Here is a 22,227-nt window from a genome sequence, read left to right on the forward strand (position 1 = left end):
TTTTCTTAAAAAGCACGAGATATTGATAAAAATTAACGCGAACTAAGTTTTCAAACTAACGTCCTGGACATAACCAGGTCATAAAACTTAGAAGTTAATTCAAATTAATTGATCGTTGTTTTTCTTAAAAAGCACGAGATATCAATAAGAAGTTAATGTGAACTAAGTTTTTAATGCAATGTCCGAAATGCAACCGGGACTTATCTTAGAAGTTGGGTCAAGATTGGTTAACATGTTTTTCCTAAGAAAAGTATAAAAGCAGCAATCATAGCACCAACAAAAAGAAAAACAAACCAAGACTATTACCGAAGTGTATAGAAGCAAAAATGGATAAAGCCAATTGTCTCGAGGTGGAAAAACCTCATACAAAAGTTACAAAAAAAATAATAATAAAAGTGTTCGAAAAAGAAATGCCCTAGGCCCCACCGGGCTGCTCCGTTGAGGTTGCCGTCTCGCCCTCCTGCTCGACCGCTATGGAGGTCTCCCTAGTCTCAGAGGGCGCCTCTTGCTGAAGGCGAGCTTCAAACCCCTCCAGGAAGGGCTCCCAGACATCCGCTCCTAGGAAGGAGAAGTCGCCATCCGGGTTGAAGACCCAGCAGTGGTATAGCATGTCCTCCATGGCGGAGCTGGAAGCCGCCTTCTCCTTTTCCAAGGCGGCCTTAGCCTCCTCGGCCTCGGTTTTTGCAAAATCTAGCGCGGCCCGGGCAGTCCTAGCCTCCTCGAGTTCGGCCGTTACAGCGGCTAGGGCGGCCTTGTTAGCCTCGACCTCTTCCAGCTTGGGGCGGGACGCGTCCAGCTCAGCCCGCGCGGCCGCCAAGGCATCCTTGGCCTCCTGTTCCTGCTTTTGGGCAGTTTTCAAGGCGGCCAAGGTATTCTTCTGGGCAGCCAAAATAGCCTGATGCTCGCCCCTCATGTTCTCGAGGCGAGCCTTGGACCTGGATATGCTCCAGTGAAGAGCCAAGGCACCCTGCAAAGCAAATAGGCAACTGCCTTAGCAAAAAAAAAAAGAAAGAACGTGCGATGCATGGTAACCAAAGAGTACAAAATGTAAAGCCAGCTTACCATTAGAGCCATTCCCAGTGAAGACTCCATCACGCTCTCCGGGCTTCTTGTTTCGATCGCCCGCAGGTCCCTTTCGGTGGCGCTGTAGTAGTGGTCGACGGTGTAGGTCGCCGTCTCGTACACCGTCCCCCGAAAGACGTCAGGAATTTTCTCCAAGGCCTGGGGGTCCACCAGAATGCGCACCTCGGGGACTGCAGTTGCCAAAATCCTGGGCTCCGCTCCCATATCCCGAACAAAGGCGGGAGCTCGTGGAGGGGGCGAGGGCATCTTCTCCACTGCGGCAGTTGGTGGAGGTACCTTGGCCTGGGCAGCTAGGGTCTGGTCTTTCCCCTTTGCAGGGGACTTGGATGGTGTCCCAGTGGCTTTCTTCGCCACCCGAAGCTTCTTCATTTTGGGCCCAGAGGCCCCAGCAGAGGAGTTCCCTCTGGTGAACATAGCTCGCAGGTCTTTGTTCCCGGGCTGAGACATTTCCTCTGGCAAAACAAAGACAACATTAGTATACAAGTAAGCATTTATGCAAGAACAACAAAAATAAGGGGGAAAAAGCGGAACTCAAGTATATATATTGAAAGGGATCCTACCCCCCGAGCTAGAAAAGGAATCTATGGTCACGACCATCGGCCCCGGAGCTCCTGCAGGGGAATCTAAGACAATGACTTCGTGAGCTGGAACAGGTTCTGGGTCCGAATCTGGTTCGGGACTAGACTCTTCTACATACTGCCTAAGACCCGGAGCTACAGTACCCTCCCGAAGAGAGGGCCACGACCGGAGATTAGTCCCATACTCCTCAAAGAGGGCCGACCTAAAGGCTAAGGTGTTGTCTACGACTACAGTACCCCTAGGGCGGCTACTCTCGTAATCCAGCACGAGCCGGTCGACACACTGGAGTATGGTTACGTCGAGGTCTGGGTCATTTCGATGGCGTTGGACGGGCTGGTTGGGATTAAACATAGCTAACCGAGGATCAGCAGTGGCCCTATCTAAGCCCCTGAACATGTAAGGATTACCTTGCCCAGAGGGACCTGCGGCTGCTCCGGACCGGATCCTCTCTTCGTCCGTTCCTTGGGCGACCTCCAGTGCCCGCTTCCTCCTCATCCTTAGGAGGGGCACCTCGTCCTCCTCGTCCTCATCCTCTCCTTCCCCCGCGGCCTCCTCCTCAGGGATGGGCCTCATCTCGCGAGCTGGGGGAAGCCCCCGGGGTCTCCTCAGGGCCAAAGTCTAGCCTGGAGAGATCAGTTTGCATGCCAACATCGTCTCGTCTATTACAAGCTGGCGATAGTCCTTTTCACTGGGGGGGCAGACCCGCCAGTGTCTCGTACTGACTCCCGAGGATCACAGACTTGTCTGTCCTCGCAAAAATGGCTGCAGAATTGTTCTAAGTTAGAAACTGATAAAGGGGAGCCAATCAATACTTAACTTACGAGCTAAGAGTAAAAGGTACTTATGAGGATGATTGAAGTAATGAAGTTCGCAGTTGCGAAACCCCTTGGACATAAAGAACTGGTCTTTGAAGTCATTGGGGTGGCTGGGCAGCTCGATGACCGCAGCCGTGTTTGGGAAGCGGGTCAGGTAGTAGAACCTGTTGCCTCGCCCCCGCTGCTCCGGGCTAGCCTTGAGGCAGAAAAAATATAAGTTGTTCGCCGGAGTGGGGACCTCCCATTTCTGTATTAGGAACAGATATCTCAACCCCGCCAACAAACGGTAGGAGTTGGGGGGGAGCTGGAAAGGAGCCAAATTCATGTAGTTTAGGAAGTCGGCGAAGTATTGGTCCAGCGGGAGGAAGGCCCCAGCCTTGAAGTGCTCGTCACTCCAAGCCGCATATTCCTCGTCGAGTGGCGCGCAGCTCCGCTCACCTTCTGCGGGAGGTCGGGCGATCAGGGCGCCCCTCCCTAGCTCGATGTTGTGGGAAAGGAATATTTTATTCACTTTCCCCTGGTCGGTGATCTTCAAGACTATCCTCTCGGCCTCGAAGAAAGCATCGGGAGCCACCTCGAGCTCCTGCTCCACGGCCGGCCCGAAGACGGGGATTGGGGAGTCTGTCATCACCTCCTTTCCTTTGGATTGTTGGGAGGACGAGCTGCCTGCGGTCTTCTTAGGAGCGTTCTTCTTAGGTCCCATCTGGTCGCCTAGCGAACAAAAGAAGAAATTTTAGAAAGGGCGACCTAAACATAAGAGAGAATCTGAAGAGAAGTGTTTCCTTTGCACGGGCTGAGGTAAGCTCAGCCCGTGGAGAGTGAGACCACGCGGTTCTGTGAACATGCGCCTGTGCTCCCAACAGATTCCCGATTACTCGGAATTTGTGTGTCAGGAGGGTCAGGATAAAAGTTTGCCTTGGAAGGAAAGTTTCAGTAAGCAAGAAGTGCAAAACCGCCTGTGAAGCGTGTCCCCTAAGCTACCCGGTTTTGCACCCAAAATGTTGGATATTTTAAACAAGCATACCAAAACAAAATCCTACCCAGAAGATTTCCCCATAAAACGCACCCTATGAACCATGCTCCTAAATGGTTTTCTTCTACAATCGATGCCCTAAAATAAAAACCTGCACCCTCCATACTCTCAAAAACCAGCAGAATATTGCATGCAGCTACAGTAACTATTTACCTAGGCTACTGTGAAAAGAAAATTTAAAGCATGCACAGTCAGAAAACTTACGAAATATTTTGCTGTGGGGGAGATGAAGGGGCTGTCTGGGTTGGGGCCTCGATGGGATGACTGGTACCAAAACCTCAAAGGAGCTCTTGCACCTGATCTTCTGGAATGCTGGGAACGGTAACCGGGAGAAAAAGAGGGTTTTTTTAGGGTGAGAAGAGAGAAGAAGATGGGAAATTTAAAAATTTTCAAATAAACGGGTGGCCCATGCGTAAGGTGGCCACCCTTTTTATATACGTGAAAGGCCATGTGAGGAGGGCCGTTGGATTGCCCTGATGTGGGATCCGAGGCTCTCCACTCGAAAGGCGAAGCGACGGCTGAGTATAGGCTAGGCCATTTAATGCGGTTCTCGGAAGACGTACCGTCACCAACCACGATACTCCACGTATTCGGCGCCTGCGTAATAGGTGGAATATGGAGAGTCCATGGAGAAGCCTAAAAGCCCCCACTGTGGCCCTAGATGGTGCCGGGTGCCACGAGCAGGGGCTTGGGGGGCAAATGTACGCCCTAATTTTCCACGGGCTATTAGCGAGCTGAGATATGACATAATTATATCAGCCACGTGGATACCACGTGGCCGGAGCTGCTGTCGTCAGGTCCTACCTATTTATCTCGAGGTAACCAAAGGTTTACCAAGATTATTTAAGGGCTGAGTCAGGAAAATAAAGACCGCAGGTCAAGAAGGCGTCCAGCTCGAGGCACGAGCTGGAGTTGGAAGCTGTGACCCTTTATAAAGTCAACCACGCAATATAAACGTGCATATATCAGACATCACATGTCTGATATATCCCTGAATTCTCGGACACGCAGCAGGAACATGCGTGTCCAGGCACCCACGACTGGGTTGGGCCGTGTGGCCCATTATCCCCCTTACCTATTGATCAGACCACACTTCATTTGTCAAGTTTTAGGAATTAATCATGAATGTCACAGAAGTGACATGATGGGTCAGAAGGTCACGGGATGACCTCGCTTACCAACTCCCAGGTGCCCTCTCTTAATATGGAGACCCTGGGAGTTGCAAAAGGTTGGATTCTATTGTATAACGAAATTTTCTTTTTCTAAATTTAGTTTTAAAAAGAAACTGTATAAAAAAAAATTTAAATACTATATATTTGAAATATGGAACCGTATAAATATAAGATACTGTATATTTCAAACATTTTTTGTCACATACGGTGATGCGCGTAATTTTTCCAATTTGTAATAGTAGATGCCCAAATCTTTGGGGTATTCTATTTGAAGGGTCACAAGAGAAAATATTTCTTAATAGTCAATGCTTTTTTTTTGTGTGACACAACTCAACTATATTTATCATTGGGTTATTAGCGACAAAAAAATTCCTGATTTTTAAGATAGTAGCATTTAAGTTCCTAATCTTTTTTTTTTGGAAGCCAAAAGTCATTGATCTCTTGATAAAAGTAGCATTTAAGCCCATAATCTTTTTTGAAGGCAAAAGTTACTTATCTTAACATATTGGTGTACATAATTCTTCAAGACTCATTAATTATTTTAAAAAATTATTCTAATTGATTTTAAAATTATAAAAGTAAAATAAAATTGTATTTAATTAATAAAAAATATAAATTAATTTAAATAATGAATTGAAAAATATATATTACTTATTTTTAAAGAAAAAAAAAATATATTACATAAAATTAGTAAAATAAAAATTTGTTCATTAACACATATTAAAATATTTATTAAAATAATTTTTTTACTTATTAATTAAATTAAAATTATGTATTTGTATTATTTGTTACTAACACAAATCATAGATAATCGAGTTGGTGGTACAGAGCATTACTGGGATGGAGTGTCGGCAGTGCTATGACTTAAAATATAATTGTCTCATAATCCATTCATTGCTTTCAGTCGATACTTTGCTTAATTGGTCAAAGTCATTGTGTTTTCGATGAATAATTAATTACAGATATGCGTCTGCCGGGAGTCGAACCCGGGTCTATTGCTTGGAAGGCAATTATCCTAACCGTTGGACTACAAACGCTTCTATGTCTTTGAGAAATTAGTTTTATTACATAAACAGTTTTTTATTTTCGAATTTCTTTTTTTTTTTTAAAAAATCAGATGGGAAAAAATCAATAGTTAACAAGAATATTCCATATATTATTGCTAATAAATCAACTTATCAGTTTAAAAACATACATGATGGTGATCATAATAATAACATATTTATTTATTTAGTTTTAATTGGCTTCTAATTATTTAGAATCCATCTTAACTATCACTTTTACACCAGAAATATTTCCATGATTATCATAATAATATGGAATTGTCACGACAAATCTTTTTGTTACGGATCCAATCCAATTAGAAACACTAAGCGGCTCATTCCCATTACGAAATTCCAACTCCTTGGTTCCGAAATCGTCCCAACTTGCATTATTGATTCGATTCTTGAGGCTTAGATTTTTCTTAGATGCAAGTTGATCATACTTTGAACATTTTTCTAGCTTCATCACCATATTATTTTTGCTGGGCTCTTTCACGTAAGAGTGGTAAGACAAGGAAAACTCCAAATCCATTTTGGTACCAAGCTTGTTCCCAGCCTCCTCAACGCAAAGCAATGCAAGTGTAGTTGTAATACTAGGGTTGTCTTCATTTGAATATGTGACATTAAAGATGATGGTTTGACCAGAGTCTTGGCTAGCTCTAGAGCTAATAACATCGGTGATATCTGACGCAGGAGTGTATTTTATATTTGGGAGGTAAAACAAAGGCCTCTCTTTGGACACCAAATTTTTGTGGATGTCAGCCCATTTTTTGAGAAAATTTTCCTTGAATAAAAGGTCTACCAAAAGAAGACTACAACTTATCCCGAAAGAGTATCCACCACATACAAATTTTGTCACCTGAGAAACAAACAGATCAATTATTATTTTATTCGTATCATAATTTTTAGGACAAACAATCCTATAACCCCCATCATTTGTCAAGAGTTGTCATTTAACTCTTATGTTTTGCATTTGTATCCACTTGGCCTATCACTTATCATTTGCCTCATTTTCATGTCAGTTCAAGCCAAATAAAAAAAAAGAAATTCCTCACTTTTGTTTTTTTAATAATTAAAAAAAATAACTATAAATATATATATATATGTTAATTTTTAAATGCATCACGGTTAAAAAAACTACCAATATATTTTTATATTTTTCTTAGCTATATGTATGAGCTATAATTTATAAATTAATATATATATATATTAGTGAGGCGTACCGGTACAAATCTTTGGTATTTTTCGTATGTAAACAATTTTCAGTGTAATTTTTTTATGAGCATATACATTGTAGTTATTTAGAGCATCCTGCAAATTTTTGAATTTTTTTGAATAATTTACAATACTAAAAATAATGTTAAAACATGCTATTTTTCATGCGCATAAAAAAATTAGTCACACGTGCAACAATTTGTTTGAACATTATTTTCGGTACTTTAAATTATTATTAATTTTCTGAAATTTTTCTGAATGCTCTAAATAACTAAAAATGTACACGGTCATAAAAAAAAATCATAAAAAACTATTCACGGACCTAAAACACAATAGGGTGCATCAGTGTGCTTATTTGTTAAATTTATTTTTCGACCAACTGTCTGAATTATCAGAGGCCAACAAATTATTAAAACTAGACAAAAATGCAAAATAATTTTTTAAAAAAATATTTTTCATAAACACTATATTAGTATTAGTGTAATATGGTATGAAACTCATATATTATAATATACATTTTATTTAATTGAATTAGAATATGTAAGATATTTATTTACACCAACAATGTTAAGTCTAATCCTAAGTCTTGGACACTAAAATATGCTTTACTATTTCTCTATTTATATAGTTTGAATCCCAGTCCTTTTTTGTTTGTAGCAACAATATATAAACCCCATTTTAAGAGCAAAAACAGAACAAGACAAAACGGGTGAGTGAGTAAAATGCATGACAAGTACAAAATATAACACCCGATTTCAAAAACAAAAACAGAACAAGACAAAAGGGGCGAGTTAATCCACCTCAAGTTTATTGACATTTTGAAAATTGAGTTCCCACCATATCTTAAAAAATATCATTATAACATCCACGCCATACATGTGTTATATCTACAGATAATGTAACCTAACTCCGTAATTAATGTATATCAACCACTTGATCTTAATATCTATAAGAGTGTTGATATTTGATATTTTAATGTGTTTAAAATTATATGAGATTGTATCTTATGTTTAGTTAGCGATATTTCATAATACTTATTAAATTCAAATAAGTAAGACTTGATATTACAATGCATCAATAGTGATATGCCACTTTCTTGTGGAATTGGACACTACTGGTATCCTTTAGTAATTCTCTAACTATTTGGGTGGGCAAACTTACCGAACTTTGAGTAATCTCATTTAATAATTGGGTAATTATCATGTCACATTTGTCAAAATTAATATAGACCCAAAACTTTTGTATGCTTATAAATGTTGGATAAAATCTTACACTTTATTGCTTTTTAGTAAAATTAAAAATAAAAGAACTTAAATATATCATTCTAGTGAGAAAAACTAATTCAAAATTTTAAATCCATGCACAACTTTTAAAAAAAAATTACACAATTTTCTATCATAATTTTCCTAAACAATTAGTACGATTTATATTTGCTAAAAAAATATAAAATAAAATATAAGAATTTATACTAATTTGAGTCTCTCTATTTTATTTAATATTATTTTGTACCATTTGTTTTAAACAAATACAAATATAACTCGATAAAAAAAAAATTAGTACCTCAGCTCAAATTTAGTTAACAATAAACTTAATAGATGACTAAATTTGTGAGACTAGAAAGAGAAAAAGTAAGAAGGAAAGAGAGTAAACTGTTGAGCCAAAAATAACTTTTTTTTTTATCATTTTATTAAATAGAATACTTGTAATTATTTAAAACGGAATATCCAAATTACTATTATAAAAATTAAAGGGACCAAAATTGTATGTACCAAAAAAAAACATACCTGAACATAAAATAGAGGACAAAACCGAGGATCTGTTTCATCAACGTCTTTCCAAAAGACAAGCTCAGCCTCCTTTTTAGAACTATAGCTCTTCGATGAAGAGTCAAGATCAAGTAAAAACTCCGATATAGTCACCGGAAGTCGAGCCTCGATCAATCTGGCTCCGGCATCATTTGCAACAATTTCATGAACAACTTCTCCTTCTTCATCACCGTCACCATTTTCTAATATTGATCTCTCTGATTTTTGAAGCCTTCCAGAGAGTAAGGGTTGGTGGGAGAGAGCTGTGGCGAGAGACTCCTTAATCCAGCCTGCGTGAATCGAGCCAGAGTCCTCTCCTGACACACCCAGATGGTGCTTCTTGTAGTAAAGGACCATGTGAAAACACCCTCCCCAATAACCCCAAACGTTGTCCGACCCCATGGCCGCCGCCGGTGACCATGACACTTGGCGCACCTTTCTTGGAGCCGTAATCTTTGATGGTGGCACCGTCTGAACCGCTTCGATTTCTGATCTAAGAATCACTCGATCACCAGCTCTAGTATCCATGTTTTGAGCTTGTGAATACATGTACGTGATATCTCTTTTAAGGGATGATATTTGTATATGTATGTATGTACTGCTTTAGGGCGGTACCACACACGGCAAACCCGTACCTATATATACCCTTTCTCAAGTTGAGATAATAATGAAGACGGTAGGCGATCATAAATATAAAGATATGAAAATGTAGTTGATTGATAATGTGATCATCATTAAATTTATTATGACTTAGAGAGACAAAATAACAAAATCTATTCCTCCATTTTCTCTAATTATCACAGTCCAATATAATAGTAATTTTTGGAAAACAGCAAAATCTTCCAATATAATTCAATTCAAAACAAATTTATCCTTGAGTTAAATAAAAAAAAAGTGGTCAAACTTAGAGATATATTATTGCAGCGAAAAAATTATTATCTCTTCGAATGATTTCACTTATAATTTCATTCTTAATCATTTTTCATTATTATTTTATTTATCTTGATTATTTCTGCTTACTTATTTTATTCACTACTACAATATATAGATAGCATGACTCTCTTTCATAACCCATAATTAAAAGTGGATCATTAAAAAGTTTATAATTTATTTCATGCCATTTTTTTTGGTCATGAAATGTATTTGACTAAATCCCTTTTAGTGGGGCATGAAATCTAAAAATGGTCATGAAAAGTAATTTATTTATTTTCTGCACTTCAAAGGGACCTGAAGAGTGGTTCCATCTAATGGGACACAAAAAGTGAGTTTTCATGACCCATCTAATGGGACATGAAACATATTTAAAAAATAAAATACCTGACAGCTATTAAAAAGTAAGTTTTATATTAAAAATGAGTTCCTTATTAATTAGTTAAATAAAAAAATTTAAATTATAAAGAAAATTATAAAACCCTAAAAGTCCTCTATTTCTCAGATTCACCTTCTCTCTCTCTCTCTCGCGTCTCACCTTTGTCAGGCGCGATGGCCGTCGTTCGACTCTTCGATGACGACAAGCGCCACACAGGCGGCTTCGCAGGCTACTGAGACTCCCAACCCTGCGAGCTCTCCTCCATACTCGCTGTCATCAGCCGCAACTGGTTCCCCGAAGGTAGCGCTGTCGTGGCTTCAAAGCCCTTCTCCAATGAGCTCTGAACTCGCCTCGCATGTTGGGCAGGACGGTTGAGCTCTGGATACTGAGAGGAGCTCGAACCACCCTTAGATTTGGGTTAAAGACCACTGGAGCTGTCGCACATAGCTCGTCGGAGTCTCGGCACGAAGACGAGCTCGGCCAAATGGAGTGGAGATGACCCTCATAGCCTCCCAAAGACTTGGTCTTTGAAGCCTAGTAGTTGTTTTCCCGAACCACCACTTTGGAGTGGTGGCGCTGCGCCAGAGTCCGGCCGTTGGTCTTAGCCAACCACCATATTTGGTGTTCCGGAGTTCATTCCGAGCTCCAAAGCTCACCATCGAGCTTGTATCACTCTCCTGAGCTGGTATAAATTCTAATCCCAAAATTTTATTAATTTGAGTTTTAAAAATTAAATGGGATTTAGGAAAATTATTGTGCGATTTTTTGTCTAATTGTTTGTTATGGACTGTATTGATGGGTTATATTGTTATGTGATTTATTTGTCTACTCTGGAAATGTTTATATGTGGTATATGCAGGTTTTTAAAATTTGGGTATGTCTATTTTATAGTTGTTATCCTGTCAGATTTTATTTTGGTTATGGAGTCTTGGATAGTTAATAAAAAATTCTACCTGAATGTATGCTAAGTTACTATTGTTGAGATGGTTAACTGCTTACGTGAAATCGTTGATTTTAATATTAATTAATAATTAATTTCATTAATATATTTTAACTTTATTTTTTGCAGCTCAACAAATGCAGATATATTGAAGAACAACTTGATGAGATGAAACAAGAATGAGTATAGGATATGATACTATTAGTTCAAAATCATTATTTGTATTTGTTTTATTTCTTACAAATATTGACTATTGTAATGTCCCGAAATCCTTAATGCGGTTTAATGGCTGGATTAGTAGGCCGGGAGGGCCATTACTGTTTAATTATGCCATTAACTGATAATATGATGTTTATGTGAATTATATTATAATATGATGTTATATGCATGCATGTGGGTCCACATTTGATTATTAGGGTGTTTTGGTAATTTGGCCCATTGAGGGCATAATTGTGTATTTTGGTGCATATTGTGATTTATGGATGAGATCCCATTATTAAGGAGATATATTTGGGTTATTCGGCATAAGACGTCGTATATTATAAATTAGCGATTTTGTCATAACGGGGTCATTTATTGGGATATTAGATAATGAGAATGTTTATTTGATGATAAATTGGGAGTTATTGAGATCAGGAGAAAATTCTGGGAGTTTTGACTATAATGTTCCGGGGGTGTTTTCGGGACCGCAAGCCCTAGGCTTTATTTGAGGTTACTTAAGCTTGAAGTAGCTTGTTAGATAGAACCATACGTTAGAAAACACTTTCTCTCTTCTCGTTAGTTCCTTTTACCGTTCGAGACAATTTCGAAGAAATCTCGATTTCTAGGAGTCGGAATCAAGCGAGGATCGAGGAATAGCGATCCTAGGAAAGATTAGAAGCTTCTTGACCGAAGGATTTGACAAGAAACAACCCAATCAAATGTAATCTAAGTTTTAAGTTTTGAGTTTTTAGAGTTTCTAAGCTTAGAATTGGTTTTTGTGAATCGTTGATTTTTGGTTCGTTTGAGCCTCGGGATTAGATGGTTTTGGATCATTGGAAAGTTTGGGAACTTTGATTTTTGGATTTGGGAGTGTTTAGGTATGTTTTTGGAAGGTTTGGGATGAAGGAAATCAGGTTCTTGGCTGGTTCTGGGTGGGGGGCTGCGGCCCTGTTCTTGGGCGCCGTGGCCCAAGCTCAAAGAAGCAGCTGGTGGTGTTTGGCCTTGCTGGGCGCCGCAGCACTGGGTAGTGGGCACCACGACCCTTGCTCCTGGTGTGGTTGGGGGGCACGACTCAAGCTTCTAGGGCCGCGGCTCTTGGGTGGTTTTGAGGTCGTTTGAGTGTTTTGACCTCGGGAACTTGGTTTTAGGCCTCGGGATCGTTCCTACTACCTGCATTAGTGGGGATTGATGTCCCGGAGGCTAGATCTTGGTTTGGGAACCTTTTTTAATCATTTTATTTATGGTGTACCATATTTGGTTATGACTAGGTGACCGCTAAAGGGCTAAAAGTCAGATCATTCTCAAGGGTCGTTCTTTTATTCATTCTCGCTCGAATCAGAGGTAAGAAAACTGCACCCTGTGTATATGACATGCATGATTGATGTTGAGGCATGTTGGTTGTTAAATGTGGACATTGATTGCATATTAAATGCTTAGCAGAGCTTGCTTACTTGTGTATGGTACTGATTAGTCAAGGACGGCACTGGTCGCATATTATTGACTTGAGAGTCAGAAACGACATAAGCGTCTTGAACGCAGGGCCGATAAAAGATTAGATCTAATTGATATCAGTGTTGAATGAATCTAGGGACATTAATGCTGGATCAACCCTAAGGTCGATGAAACTTATAAGCGCTTGACTAGTCTAGGACTAGTTACTCAGAGCCAAGGCCTAAGGCCTAGGTGACTGCTTGTCACATGGCTAGGGTGCGGAATCCCATGGTTATGACTCTATGGTCATGAGGTAGGTTATGTTGGTGACTAGTTCATCAAGCACCTATCTTGTGTTAAGCTAGTGAAAGGATCACTTATTTGTAAAGCCCCGGTGACCCTATCGTCACATGGCTAGAGGGAACGGAACCCACCTTAGTGACTCTTGCAACTGTCACTCGTCTATTTTGGACTGAAAGTCCTGAATGATTATTATGATCATTGTTGATATTATATTCATGCTATATTGTGTTTTCTTGCTGGGCTTTGGCTCATGGGTGCTGTAACGACCCAAATTTGCTAATAAGGCTTCGACCCTTGATTAGTGTGCCTGGAGGGAAATAAGTGAATTATTGATATAATATGAGAATTTGTGTGAATATGTGATTAGTGATGCATGTTTAGGTGAATTTAATATGCATGTAGGCCCCGTCTGGTTATAAGGGGCATAAATGTAATTTTAGCCCGTTGATGGTATAAATATGATAATTGTGATATATTTGTGTTGCACAATCCGAGACAGTTCTAGGGAGCGGTTAGCTAGAAAGTCACAGCGGGGGTCGAAAATCTGACTTGGGACGAGTTGAGGGGTATTTTGGGTATTAGCCTTTTTATGGGGTTATTGGGTTATGGAAATAAATATTTGGAGATATATTTGAGGTTAGAATGTTTAGGAGGGAATATTGGGGAAATTTATCATTTTGCCCTCGGGGACGTTTTTGGCACCCCGAGCTTTGAGGTAACCTTAGAAGCTTAAGTTGAATAAAACAAAGTTAAGGAAACCCTCAGAATATAGGAACCGACCCACTCATTCTATCTCCCTCTCTCATCTTTTTCCTTGGAAGCTTGGAGGCCTAGTGACATCTTGGAGGAAATTAGTCAAGAAAACTAGGGAATTTCAGCTGGGATTTTGGGAGCTAGAGGCTTAGAGCTTAGAGAACTGATTTGGGGACTCATTTCAGCATAAGGTAAGCTTTAATTTCAGTGAATTGTGTTGGGTAAATGCTGGTTTTCTTAGAGTATGCATGTGTGTTGAGTGAAGGAATTGACTTTGAGTTTGATAAGGTTTTTGGCTTGAGTTCTTGTTGGGTTTTGTAGCTGAATCTGTAGTATAACCTCTATGATGATTAGTTTGGATTGTTGGCTTGATTCTGGGGATAATTGGACTGGTTTTTGAGGTGAAAATGGTGAGTTTTCCTGGGCTCGAGGGGTCAGGCCGTGACGCTGTTCTTGCTGAGCCGCGGCCCCTTAGAACTTGGGGCGTCTGGAATTGAAGGCGCACCACGGTGCCCTTTAGGAAGGGCCGCGACACGTGTAGGCTGTTTTGAGGCAGGGCCTCGGGTTGAGCTAGGGTCCGCGGCATGAGTCCCTAGGGCCGCGACGCTTAGTGCATTTTTGGGGTTTTAAGAGGTTTTAGGCTCAGGAATTCAATAGTTAAGGCTCGGGATGGATTTTATCACATGGATTGATAGAATTCAATGTCTCAGAGACTAGAACCATAATCTAAAGTTATTTAATGGATTAGAACTTGATGAGTGGAAATTGTTAATGCGTTATGACTAGGGTTTCGGCGAGGCTCGGACTAGGGAACTATGCTCGGGACATCGGTGCTTGGAAAGCTCGGGACACAGGAAAGAAAACTACTATTCCCATAGAGCTTGTGTTGCAGGGCTCGGCCCTATATGATTGAGTTGCAGGGCTTGGCCCTATATGACTGTGTTGCAGGGCGTGGCCCTTTGATTGAATTTATATATGTTTTGATATCTGTTTAGTTATACTATGTGTGTATATAAATGATGGAACGGCGATGGCCGGGAACGGCGAAGGCCGGGAATGGCGAAGGCCAGGAACGACGAAGGCCGAGAACGACAAGGGGCCAGGAGCAGCATTTAGCACGCGGAGTGCGAGTTGCCAAGGCGAGACCCTAAAGGATACCTGGGATATCCTTACGGTATAGACCGCGAACCCAGGGCCTGGTAAAGCGCCTGGGACGGCATGGCCGTACGTGTATAACCTAATGATGGCTTGATTTTATGTTAAGTGTTTGATATGCATATATTATCTGCTTGTGAGGGTTTTCTTGCTGGGCTTCGGCTCACGGGTGCTCTATGGTACAGGTAAAGTCAAGGGAAAAGTTGATCAACCTTGAGTATGGTGAGGGTGACGAGTGGCGTGTACATGTCCAATCTGCCTAGCTGCCACAACCAGGGGTGCTTTTGGGGAAAGATTGAACAAAACCTAGATTTTGTCGTTTAGTCGACTCTGATTATATTTTTGAGTTGTAAATATTTCTAACCAACATTTTGGGATCCCAAATGTCAAACGCTTTATAATTTTCAATGAATGGTTTATTTTCAAGTTTATGACTCTGATTATAGTTTGATTACACTTTTGTCCTAAAACCTCGATTGGCGAGTTAATTGCACATTTTAAACTCACTTAGTAACGGCTCTAAGGCGGTAGGGCGTTACAACTTGGTATCAGAGCGAGCCAAGGTTTATGGTTTCTAGAGAATGACTGAACATGTACGCTCACTGTCAGTGGCAAGCGCGACTCAGGGTTGGTTGGTAATAATTGAATTGTATGTTTGATTATGTGCTTAAATGCCATGTTTGCCTGCTTATTTCCATATAGAGCAAGATGAATGATTTAATGTATGCATGATAATAGGGCATGGCCCGTTGTGTGTTATATGCTAACTATGCGTTGTGTGGATTGTTGCTCATGGTTGACTGATGTGATTGGGAGGTGGTTTTGGATGTTGTTGTCATGCCTGATGAGCGGCGTCATTGATTGTAGGCATATTTGTTGAGATGCCTCGTCAATCATCTAGACTCCACGGTAGTTGGGCCGAGTATGTTAACCAGGGTCAGGACCCTCCACCTGCCCCACAGAATTGGCAGCAGATGTTTGTCGAGATGGAAGCAAGACTGCAGCGTACAGAAGAAGAACTTCGACAGTTGAGGCAACAAGCCCCTCCACAGGTCACTGGGCTGCCAATTCAGCAGGTTATGGCGTTAGTGCCAGTCCAACCTGTTGTGGAGAACAAGTGGGAACCTGTGTATGAGAGGTTCAAAAAGCAGCATCCTCCCACCTTTGAGGGTGGACCAAACCCACTGCGGGCAGAGCAGTGGATGAATATGATCTCCTCTATTCTCGACTTTATGAGGGTTGAGGGGAACGAGAGGGTAGCTTGTGCAAGCTACATGTTCAGAGAGGATGCTCGCATTTGGTGGGATGTAGAAGTTTAGAGGAGAAATGTGACAGCTATGACTTGGGAAGAGTTCAGGAACATTTTCAACGAGAAGTATTACACTGTTGCAGTCCGAGCTGCGAAGGTCAATGAGTTTATCAACCTGGCCCAGAACCGGTTGACTGTGACAGAGTATGCTCTGAAATTTGACCGGTTGGCGAAGTTTGCGCTAGATTTAGTGTCGACAGATGCGGCAAGAAGAGACAGATTCATATGGGGATTGAATGTTATGATCGCCCGTGATGTGAAGATCACCTTGGATCAAGAGACTACTACCTATGCTCATGTTGTAGACAAGGCCCTTATTGCTGAGGGGGCCGAGGACCAGATTTGGAGAGAGATCGCTGTCAAGAGCGATGCCAGGAGGACAGTGCTTCCTTTTATTGGATCCAGTTGGGGTAGTGGCTCCAGTGAACAGAAAAGGAAGGCCCCGATTCCTTTGTTCCTCCCAGTTCAGATAGGAGGGCGTGGGGTGGTTTTAGTGGCCGTCAGGGTAGAAGTGACAACTAGAGGAGTTTTCCAGTGTGTCCTCGATGCAGACGACGACATCAGGGTGAGTGCAGGATTAGGGCTTTCTTTGTCTGTGGGAGTGCCAATCATCTGAAGAAGGACTGCCCACAACCCAGGAAGGAGGAGCCAAAGCAGGGTGACGGTCTCGCTCCTGCCAGGGTGTTTACTTTGACTCAGACTGAGGCGGAGGCTAGCCCCTCAGTTGTGATAGGTCAGATCTCTAGTGCTGGTTCTTTTTATACTGCATTGTTTGATTCAGGAGCTACTCATTCGTTTGTGTCTGTTAGAGTGATGGATCAGTTGTGTAGACCTAGTGTTTTATATGCTAGGGGTTTTCAGACTTTGTTGCCAAATGGGGAACTAGTAGTCTCTAGGAGGTGAATTAAAGCTTTACTAGTAGAGGTAGATGGTAGGGAATTGTTTGCAGATCTAATTGAGCTTGCGATGGATGACTTCGATATGATCCTAGGGATGGATTGGTTATCGAAGTATGGGGCGACGATTGACTGAAAGCGCAGGATGGTGGCTTTTAAACCAGAAGGGGAGGTGCCCTTTGTATTTGTGGGAACAGCTCGTGGACCGTGGGTACCTATGATTTCAGCACTGAAGGCTAGAGACCTGATGCAGGGAGGTTGCATAGGATTCCTAGTGAGTGTTGTGGATACCTCTAAGGTTGTGTCGATTGGACCAGGGGAGACCAGATTGGTATGTGAGTTTCCAGATTTATTTCCAGCAGATTTGCCAGGGCTGCCGCCGCAACGGGAGATTGATTTTGCTATAGAGTTGGTACCAGGAGCGGAGCCAGTATCAAGGACACCTTATAGAATGGCTCCGGTAGAGTTGAAGGAGTTGAAGATTCAATTGCAGGAGTTACTGGATTTGGGGTTCATTAGACCGAGTTTCTTGCCATGGGGTGCTCTAGTGTTGTTTGTCAAGAAGAAGGATGGATCTCTTAGGATGTGTATTGACTACAGGGAGCTGAACAAGTTGACCATTAAGAATAAGTATCCACTGCCTAGGATTGATGATTTATTTGACCAGCTACAGGGAAAGACAGTGTTTTCTAAGATAGATCTCCGATCCGGTTACCATCAGTTAAGGATCAAAGAGGAGGACATACCAAAGACCGCTTTTCGCACGAGGTATGGACACTATGAATTCCTGGTTATGTCCTTTGGATTAACCAATGCCCCAACAGCTTTTATGGACATGATGAATAGGGTTTTCAAGGACTATTTGGACAAGTTTGTGATTGTGTTCATCGATGACATTCTAGTGTACTCACGGTCAGAGACAGGGCACGAACAACATCTACATTTGGTGTTGCAGCAGTTAAGGGAACATAGGTTATATGCCAAGTTTAGCAAGTGCGAGTTCTAGTTACCATAAGTTACATTTCTGGGCCATATTGTTAGTAAGGAGGGGATTCTGGTTGACCCAAGTAAGATAGAAGCAGCGAGAGATTGGCCTAGACCGAGCAGTGTTCCTGAAGTGAGGAGTTTCTAGGTTTGGCAGGGTATTATCGGCGGTTTGTTGAGGGGTTCTCGAGGATAGCTACGTCGTTGACAGAATTGACAAAGAAGAAGACAAAGTATGTTTGGACAGACAAATGTGAGAATAGTTTCAAATAGTTGAAGCGGTGACTGATCACCGGGCCAGTGTTGAGTCTGCCGACGGACAATGAGAAGTTCGTGGTTTATTGTGATGCTTCTAGATAGGGTTTGGGGTGTGTGTTGATGAAAGTTGGGAAAGTGATAGCTTACGCATCGAGACAGTTAAAGGAGTATGAGCAGAGATATCCCACGCATGATCTAGAATTGGCAGTGGTGGTGTTCGCACTTAAGATTTGGAGACATTATCTATATGGTGAGAAATGCGAGATATACACCGACCATAAAAAGTTTGAAGTACTTCTTTACCCAGAAGGATCTGAATATGCGCCAGAGACGGTGGTTGGAGTTGGTTAAGGATTACGATTGTGATATCCTATACCATCCTGGGAAGGCTAATGTAGTTGCTGATGCATTGAGCCGGAAGGGCCCAGGACAGCTGTTCAGTTCGAGACAGATATCTAAGAAGCTAGCGGAGGAGATGACTAGAGCAGGTATAGAGTTAGTGGTTGGTCGATTAGCCAACATCACTCTTCAGTCTACGCTCCTTGAGAGGATCAAGGAGGCACAAGGAAATGATTCCCAGTTGAGGGGTTATAGGGAGAATGTCTTAGTCGGGGCGCGGCTAAGGACTTTTCTATCTCAGAGATGGGATTACTGAAGTATAAGAGTTGGATATGTGTTCCAATGGATTCTATTGTTCGACGAGAGATTTTAGATGAACTGCATACCACTCCTTATTCCTTGCATCCAGGTACAACGAAGATGTACCAGGATCTAAGAGCTTTGTATTGGTGGACAGGCATGAAGAGGGATGTGGTGGATTATGTGGCCAAGTGCTTAACTTGTCAGTAGGTCAAGGCTGGACATCAGAGGCCAGCAGGGTTGTTGCAACCTTTAGGGATTCCAGAGTGGAAGTGGGAAGATTTCGCCATGGACTTCGTGGTTGGGTTGCCAAAGACCGTGGGACAACATGATTCGGTGTGGGTGACTGTGGATAGGTACACCAAGTCCGCCCACTTTTTACCAGTTAGGATGACTTATAATGTGGAGCACTATACTAAGCTATATGTGAAGGAGATTGTCCAACTGCATGGGGCTCCGAGGTCGATAGTATTCAACAGGGACCCCACCTTTACTTCCAAGTTCTGGGAAAGTCTACAGAAGGCTATGGGCACACAGTTGCGGTTTAGTACCACTTATCATCCTCAGATAGATGGACAGACTGAGAGGATGATTCAAATATTGGAGGACATGCTGCGAGCCTGTGTGCTAGATTTTGGGGGATCTTGGAGTAAGTATCTTCCTTTGATTGAGTTATCGTACAACAACAGTTATCAGGCGACTATCGGAGTGGCTCCGTATGAGATGCTTTATGGGAGGAAGTGCAGATCACCTATCCATTGGGATGAGATCGGTGAGAGGAGGAACTTAGGTCCTGATATGGTTCAGAGGACCAATGAGGCGGTTGAGAAGACTAGAGCTCGAACGCTCGCCTCCCAGAGTCGCCAGAAGAGTTACTCAGACCTGAAGCGCAGGAGCGTGGAATTTCAGGTTGGTGACCATGCATTCCTTAGGGTTTTACCTTTGAGGGGAGTGAAAATGTTTGGTGTTTGAGGCAAGCTGAGCCCTAGATTTGTTGGCCCCTTTGAGGTTCTAGAACGGGTTGGAGAGGTAGCTTATAGATTGGCGAAGCCACCAGCCTTGTCAGGGCCTCATGATGTATTCTACGTGTCCATGCTCCGGAAGTATGTGCCTGATTCGACACATGTTCTGAGTTATGAGAATTTGGAGCTGGATTAGGATTTGTCTTATAAGGAGAAACTAGTTCAAATTCTCGACCGGAAGGAAAAAGTCTTGCGGAGCAAGACCATCGCCTTGGTGAAAGTGCTGTGGAGGAACAGCAAGGTTGAGGAGGCAACTTGGGAACTGGAATCAGAGATGCGGGAAAGGTATCCTGAGATATTTAGGTAATTTCAAGGACGAAATCTCTGTAAGGAAAGGATAGTTGTAACGACCCAAATTTGCTAATAAGGTTTAGGGCCTTGATTAGTGTGCCTGGAGGGCAATAAGTGAACTATTGATATAATATGTGAATTTGTGTGAATATGTGATTAGTGATGCATGTTTAGGTGAATTAAATATGCATGTGGGCCCCGTCTGGTTATTAGGGGCATAAATGTAATTTTAGCCAGTTGAGGGTATAAATATGGTAATTGTGATATATTTGTGATATGTCTGTGTTGCATGATCCAAGAAAGTTATAGGGAGCAGTTAGCTAGAAAGTCACAATGGGGTCGAAAATCCGACTTGGGATGAGTCGAGGGGTATTTTGGGTATTAGTCGTTTTATGGGGTTATCGGGTTATGGAAATAAATATTTGGAGATATATTTGAGGTTAGAATGTTTAGGAGGGAATATTGGGGAAATTTACCATTTTGCCCTCGGGGACGTTTTTGGCACCCCGAGCTTTGAGGTAACCTTAGAAGCTTAAGTTGAATAAAACAAAATAAGCAAACCCTCATAATATAGGAACTGACCCACTCATTCTATCTCCCCTCTCTCATCTTTTTCCTTGGAAGCTTGGAGGCCAAGTGACATCTTGGAGGAAACTAGTATGAAAACTAGGGAATTTCAGCTGGGATTTTGGGAGCTAGAGGCTTGGAGCTTAGAGAACTGATTTGAGGACTCATTTCATCATAAGGTAAGCTTTAATTTCAGTGAATTGTGTTGGGTAACTGCTGATTTTCTTAGAGTATGCATGTGTGTTGAGTGAAGGAATTGACTTTGAGTTTGATAAGGGTTTTGGCTTGAGTTCTTGTTGGGTTTTGTAGCTGAATCTGTAGTATAACCTCTGTGATGATTAGTTTGGAATGTTGGCTTGATTTTGGGGATAATTGGACTGGTTTTTGAGGTGAAAATGGTGAGTTTTTCTGGGCTCGAGGGGGCGGACCGCGGCGTTGTTCTTGCTGAGCCGCGGCCCCTTAGAACTTGGGGCGTCTGGAATTGAAGGCGCGCCACGATGCCCTTTAGGAAGGGCCACGGTGCATGTAGGCTATTTTGAGGCAGGGCCTCGGGTTGAGCTGGGGGTCGCGGCATGAGTCCCTAGGGTCGCGATGCTTAGTGCATTTTTGGGTGTTAAGAGGTTTTAGGCTCGGGAATTCCATAGTTAAGGCTCGGGATGGATTTCATCACCTGGATTGATAGAATTCAATGTCTCGGAGACTAGAACCATAATCTAAAGTTATTTAATGGATTAGAAAATGATGAGTGGAAATTGTTAATGCGTTGTGACTAGGGTTTCGGCGAGGCTCGGACTAGGGAACTATGCTCGGGACATCGGTGCTTGGAAAGCTCGGGACACAGGAAAGAAAACTACTATTCCCATAGAGCTTGTGTTGCAGGGCTCGGCCCTATATGAATGAGTTGCAGGGCTTGGCCCTATATGACTGTGTTGCAGGGCGTGGCCCTTTGATTGAATTTATATATGTTTTGATATCTGTTTAGTTATACTATGTGTGTATATAAATGATGGAACAACGATGGTCGGGAATGGCGAAGACCGAGAACGGAAAGGGGCCGGGAGCAGCGTTTAGCACGCTGAGTGCGAGTTGCTAGGGCGAAACCTTAAAGGATACCTGGGATATCCTTACGGTATAGACCGCGAACCCAGGGCTTGGTAAAGCGCTTGGGACGGCATTGCTGTACGTGTATAACCTGATGATGGCTTGATTTTATGTTAAGTGTTTGATATGCATATATTATCTACTTGTGAGGGTTTTCTTGCTGGGCTTCGGCTCACGGGTGCTCTATGGTATAGGTAAAGGCAAGGGAAAAGTTGATCAGCCTTGAGTATGGTGAGCGTGATGAACGGCGTGTACATGTCCGGTCTGCCTGGCTGCCACGGTCAGGGGTGCTTTTGGGGAAAGATTGTACAAAACCTAGATTT

At 42.1% G+C, this 22,227-nt stretch overlaps 1 protein-coding gene, 1 long non-coding RNA gene and 1 other non-coding gene across 3 annotated transcripts; 1 reads left to right on the forward strand and 2 right to left on the reverse strand.

Annotated features, from left to right (window-relative positions):
• Positions 1-5,647: 5,647 nt before the first annotated feature.
• On the reverse strand, positions 5,648-5,719 carry TRNAG-UCC (transfer RNA glycine (anticodon UCC)). Its single transcript has one exon. It is a non-coding gene; the product is annotated as a tRNA-Gly (tRNA).
• Positions 5,720-5,884: 165 nt separating this feature from the next.
• LOC133778085 (uncharacterized) lies at positions 5,885-9,447 on the reverse strand. The gene is made up of 2 exons (XM_062217907.1): positions 8,725-9,447; positions 5,885-6,584 (listed from the first exon to the last, which is right to left on the reverse strand). The coding sequence occupies exons 1-2, from the start codon at positions 9,292-9,294 to the stop codon at positions 5,934-5,936; spliced, it is 1,221 nt and encodes a 406-aa protein (XP_062073891.1). The 5' UTR covers positions 9,295-9,447; the 3' UTR covers positions 5,885-5,933.
• A 630-nt stretch (positions 9,448-10,077) lies between these two features.
• LOC133833937 (uncharacterized) lies at positions 10,078-11,406 on the forward strand. The gene is made up of 2 exons (XR_009893220.1): positions 10,078-10,739; positions 11,124-11,406. It is a non-coding gene; the product is annotated as an uncharacterized LOC133833937 (long non-coding RNA).
• The last annotated feature ends 10,821 nt before the right edge of the window (positions 11,407-22,227 follow it).

The sequence above is a fragment of the Humulus lupulus genome, chromosome 5 (genome assembly GCF_963169125.1).
Source record: "Humulus lupulus chromosome 5, drHumLupu1.1, whole genome shotgun sequence".
NCBI classification, from domain to species: Eukaryota; Viridiplantae; Streptophyta; class Magnoliopsida; order Rosales; family Cannabaceae; genus Humulus; species Humulus lupulus.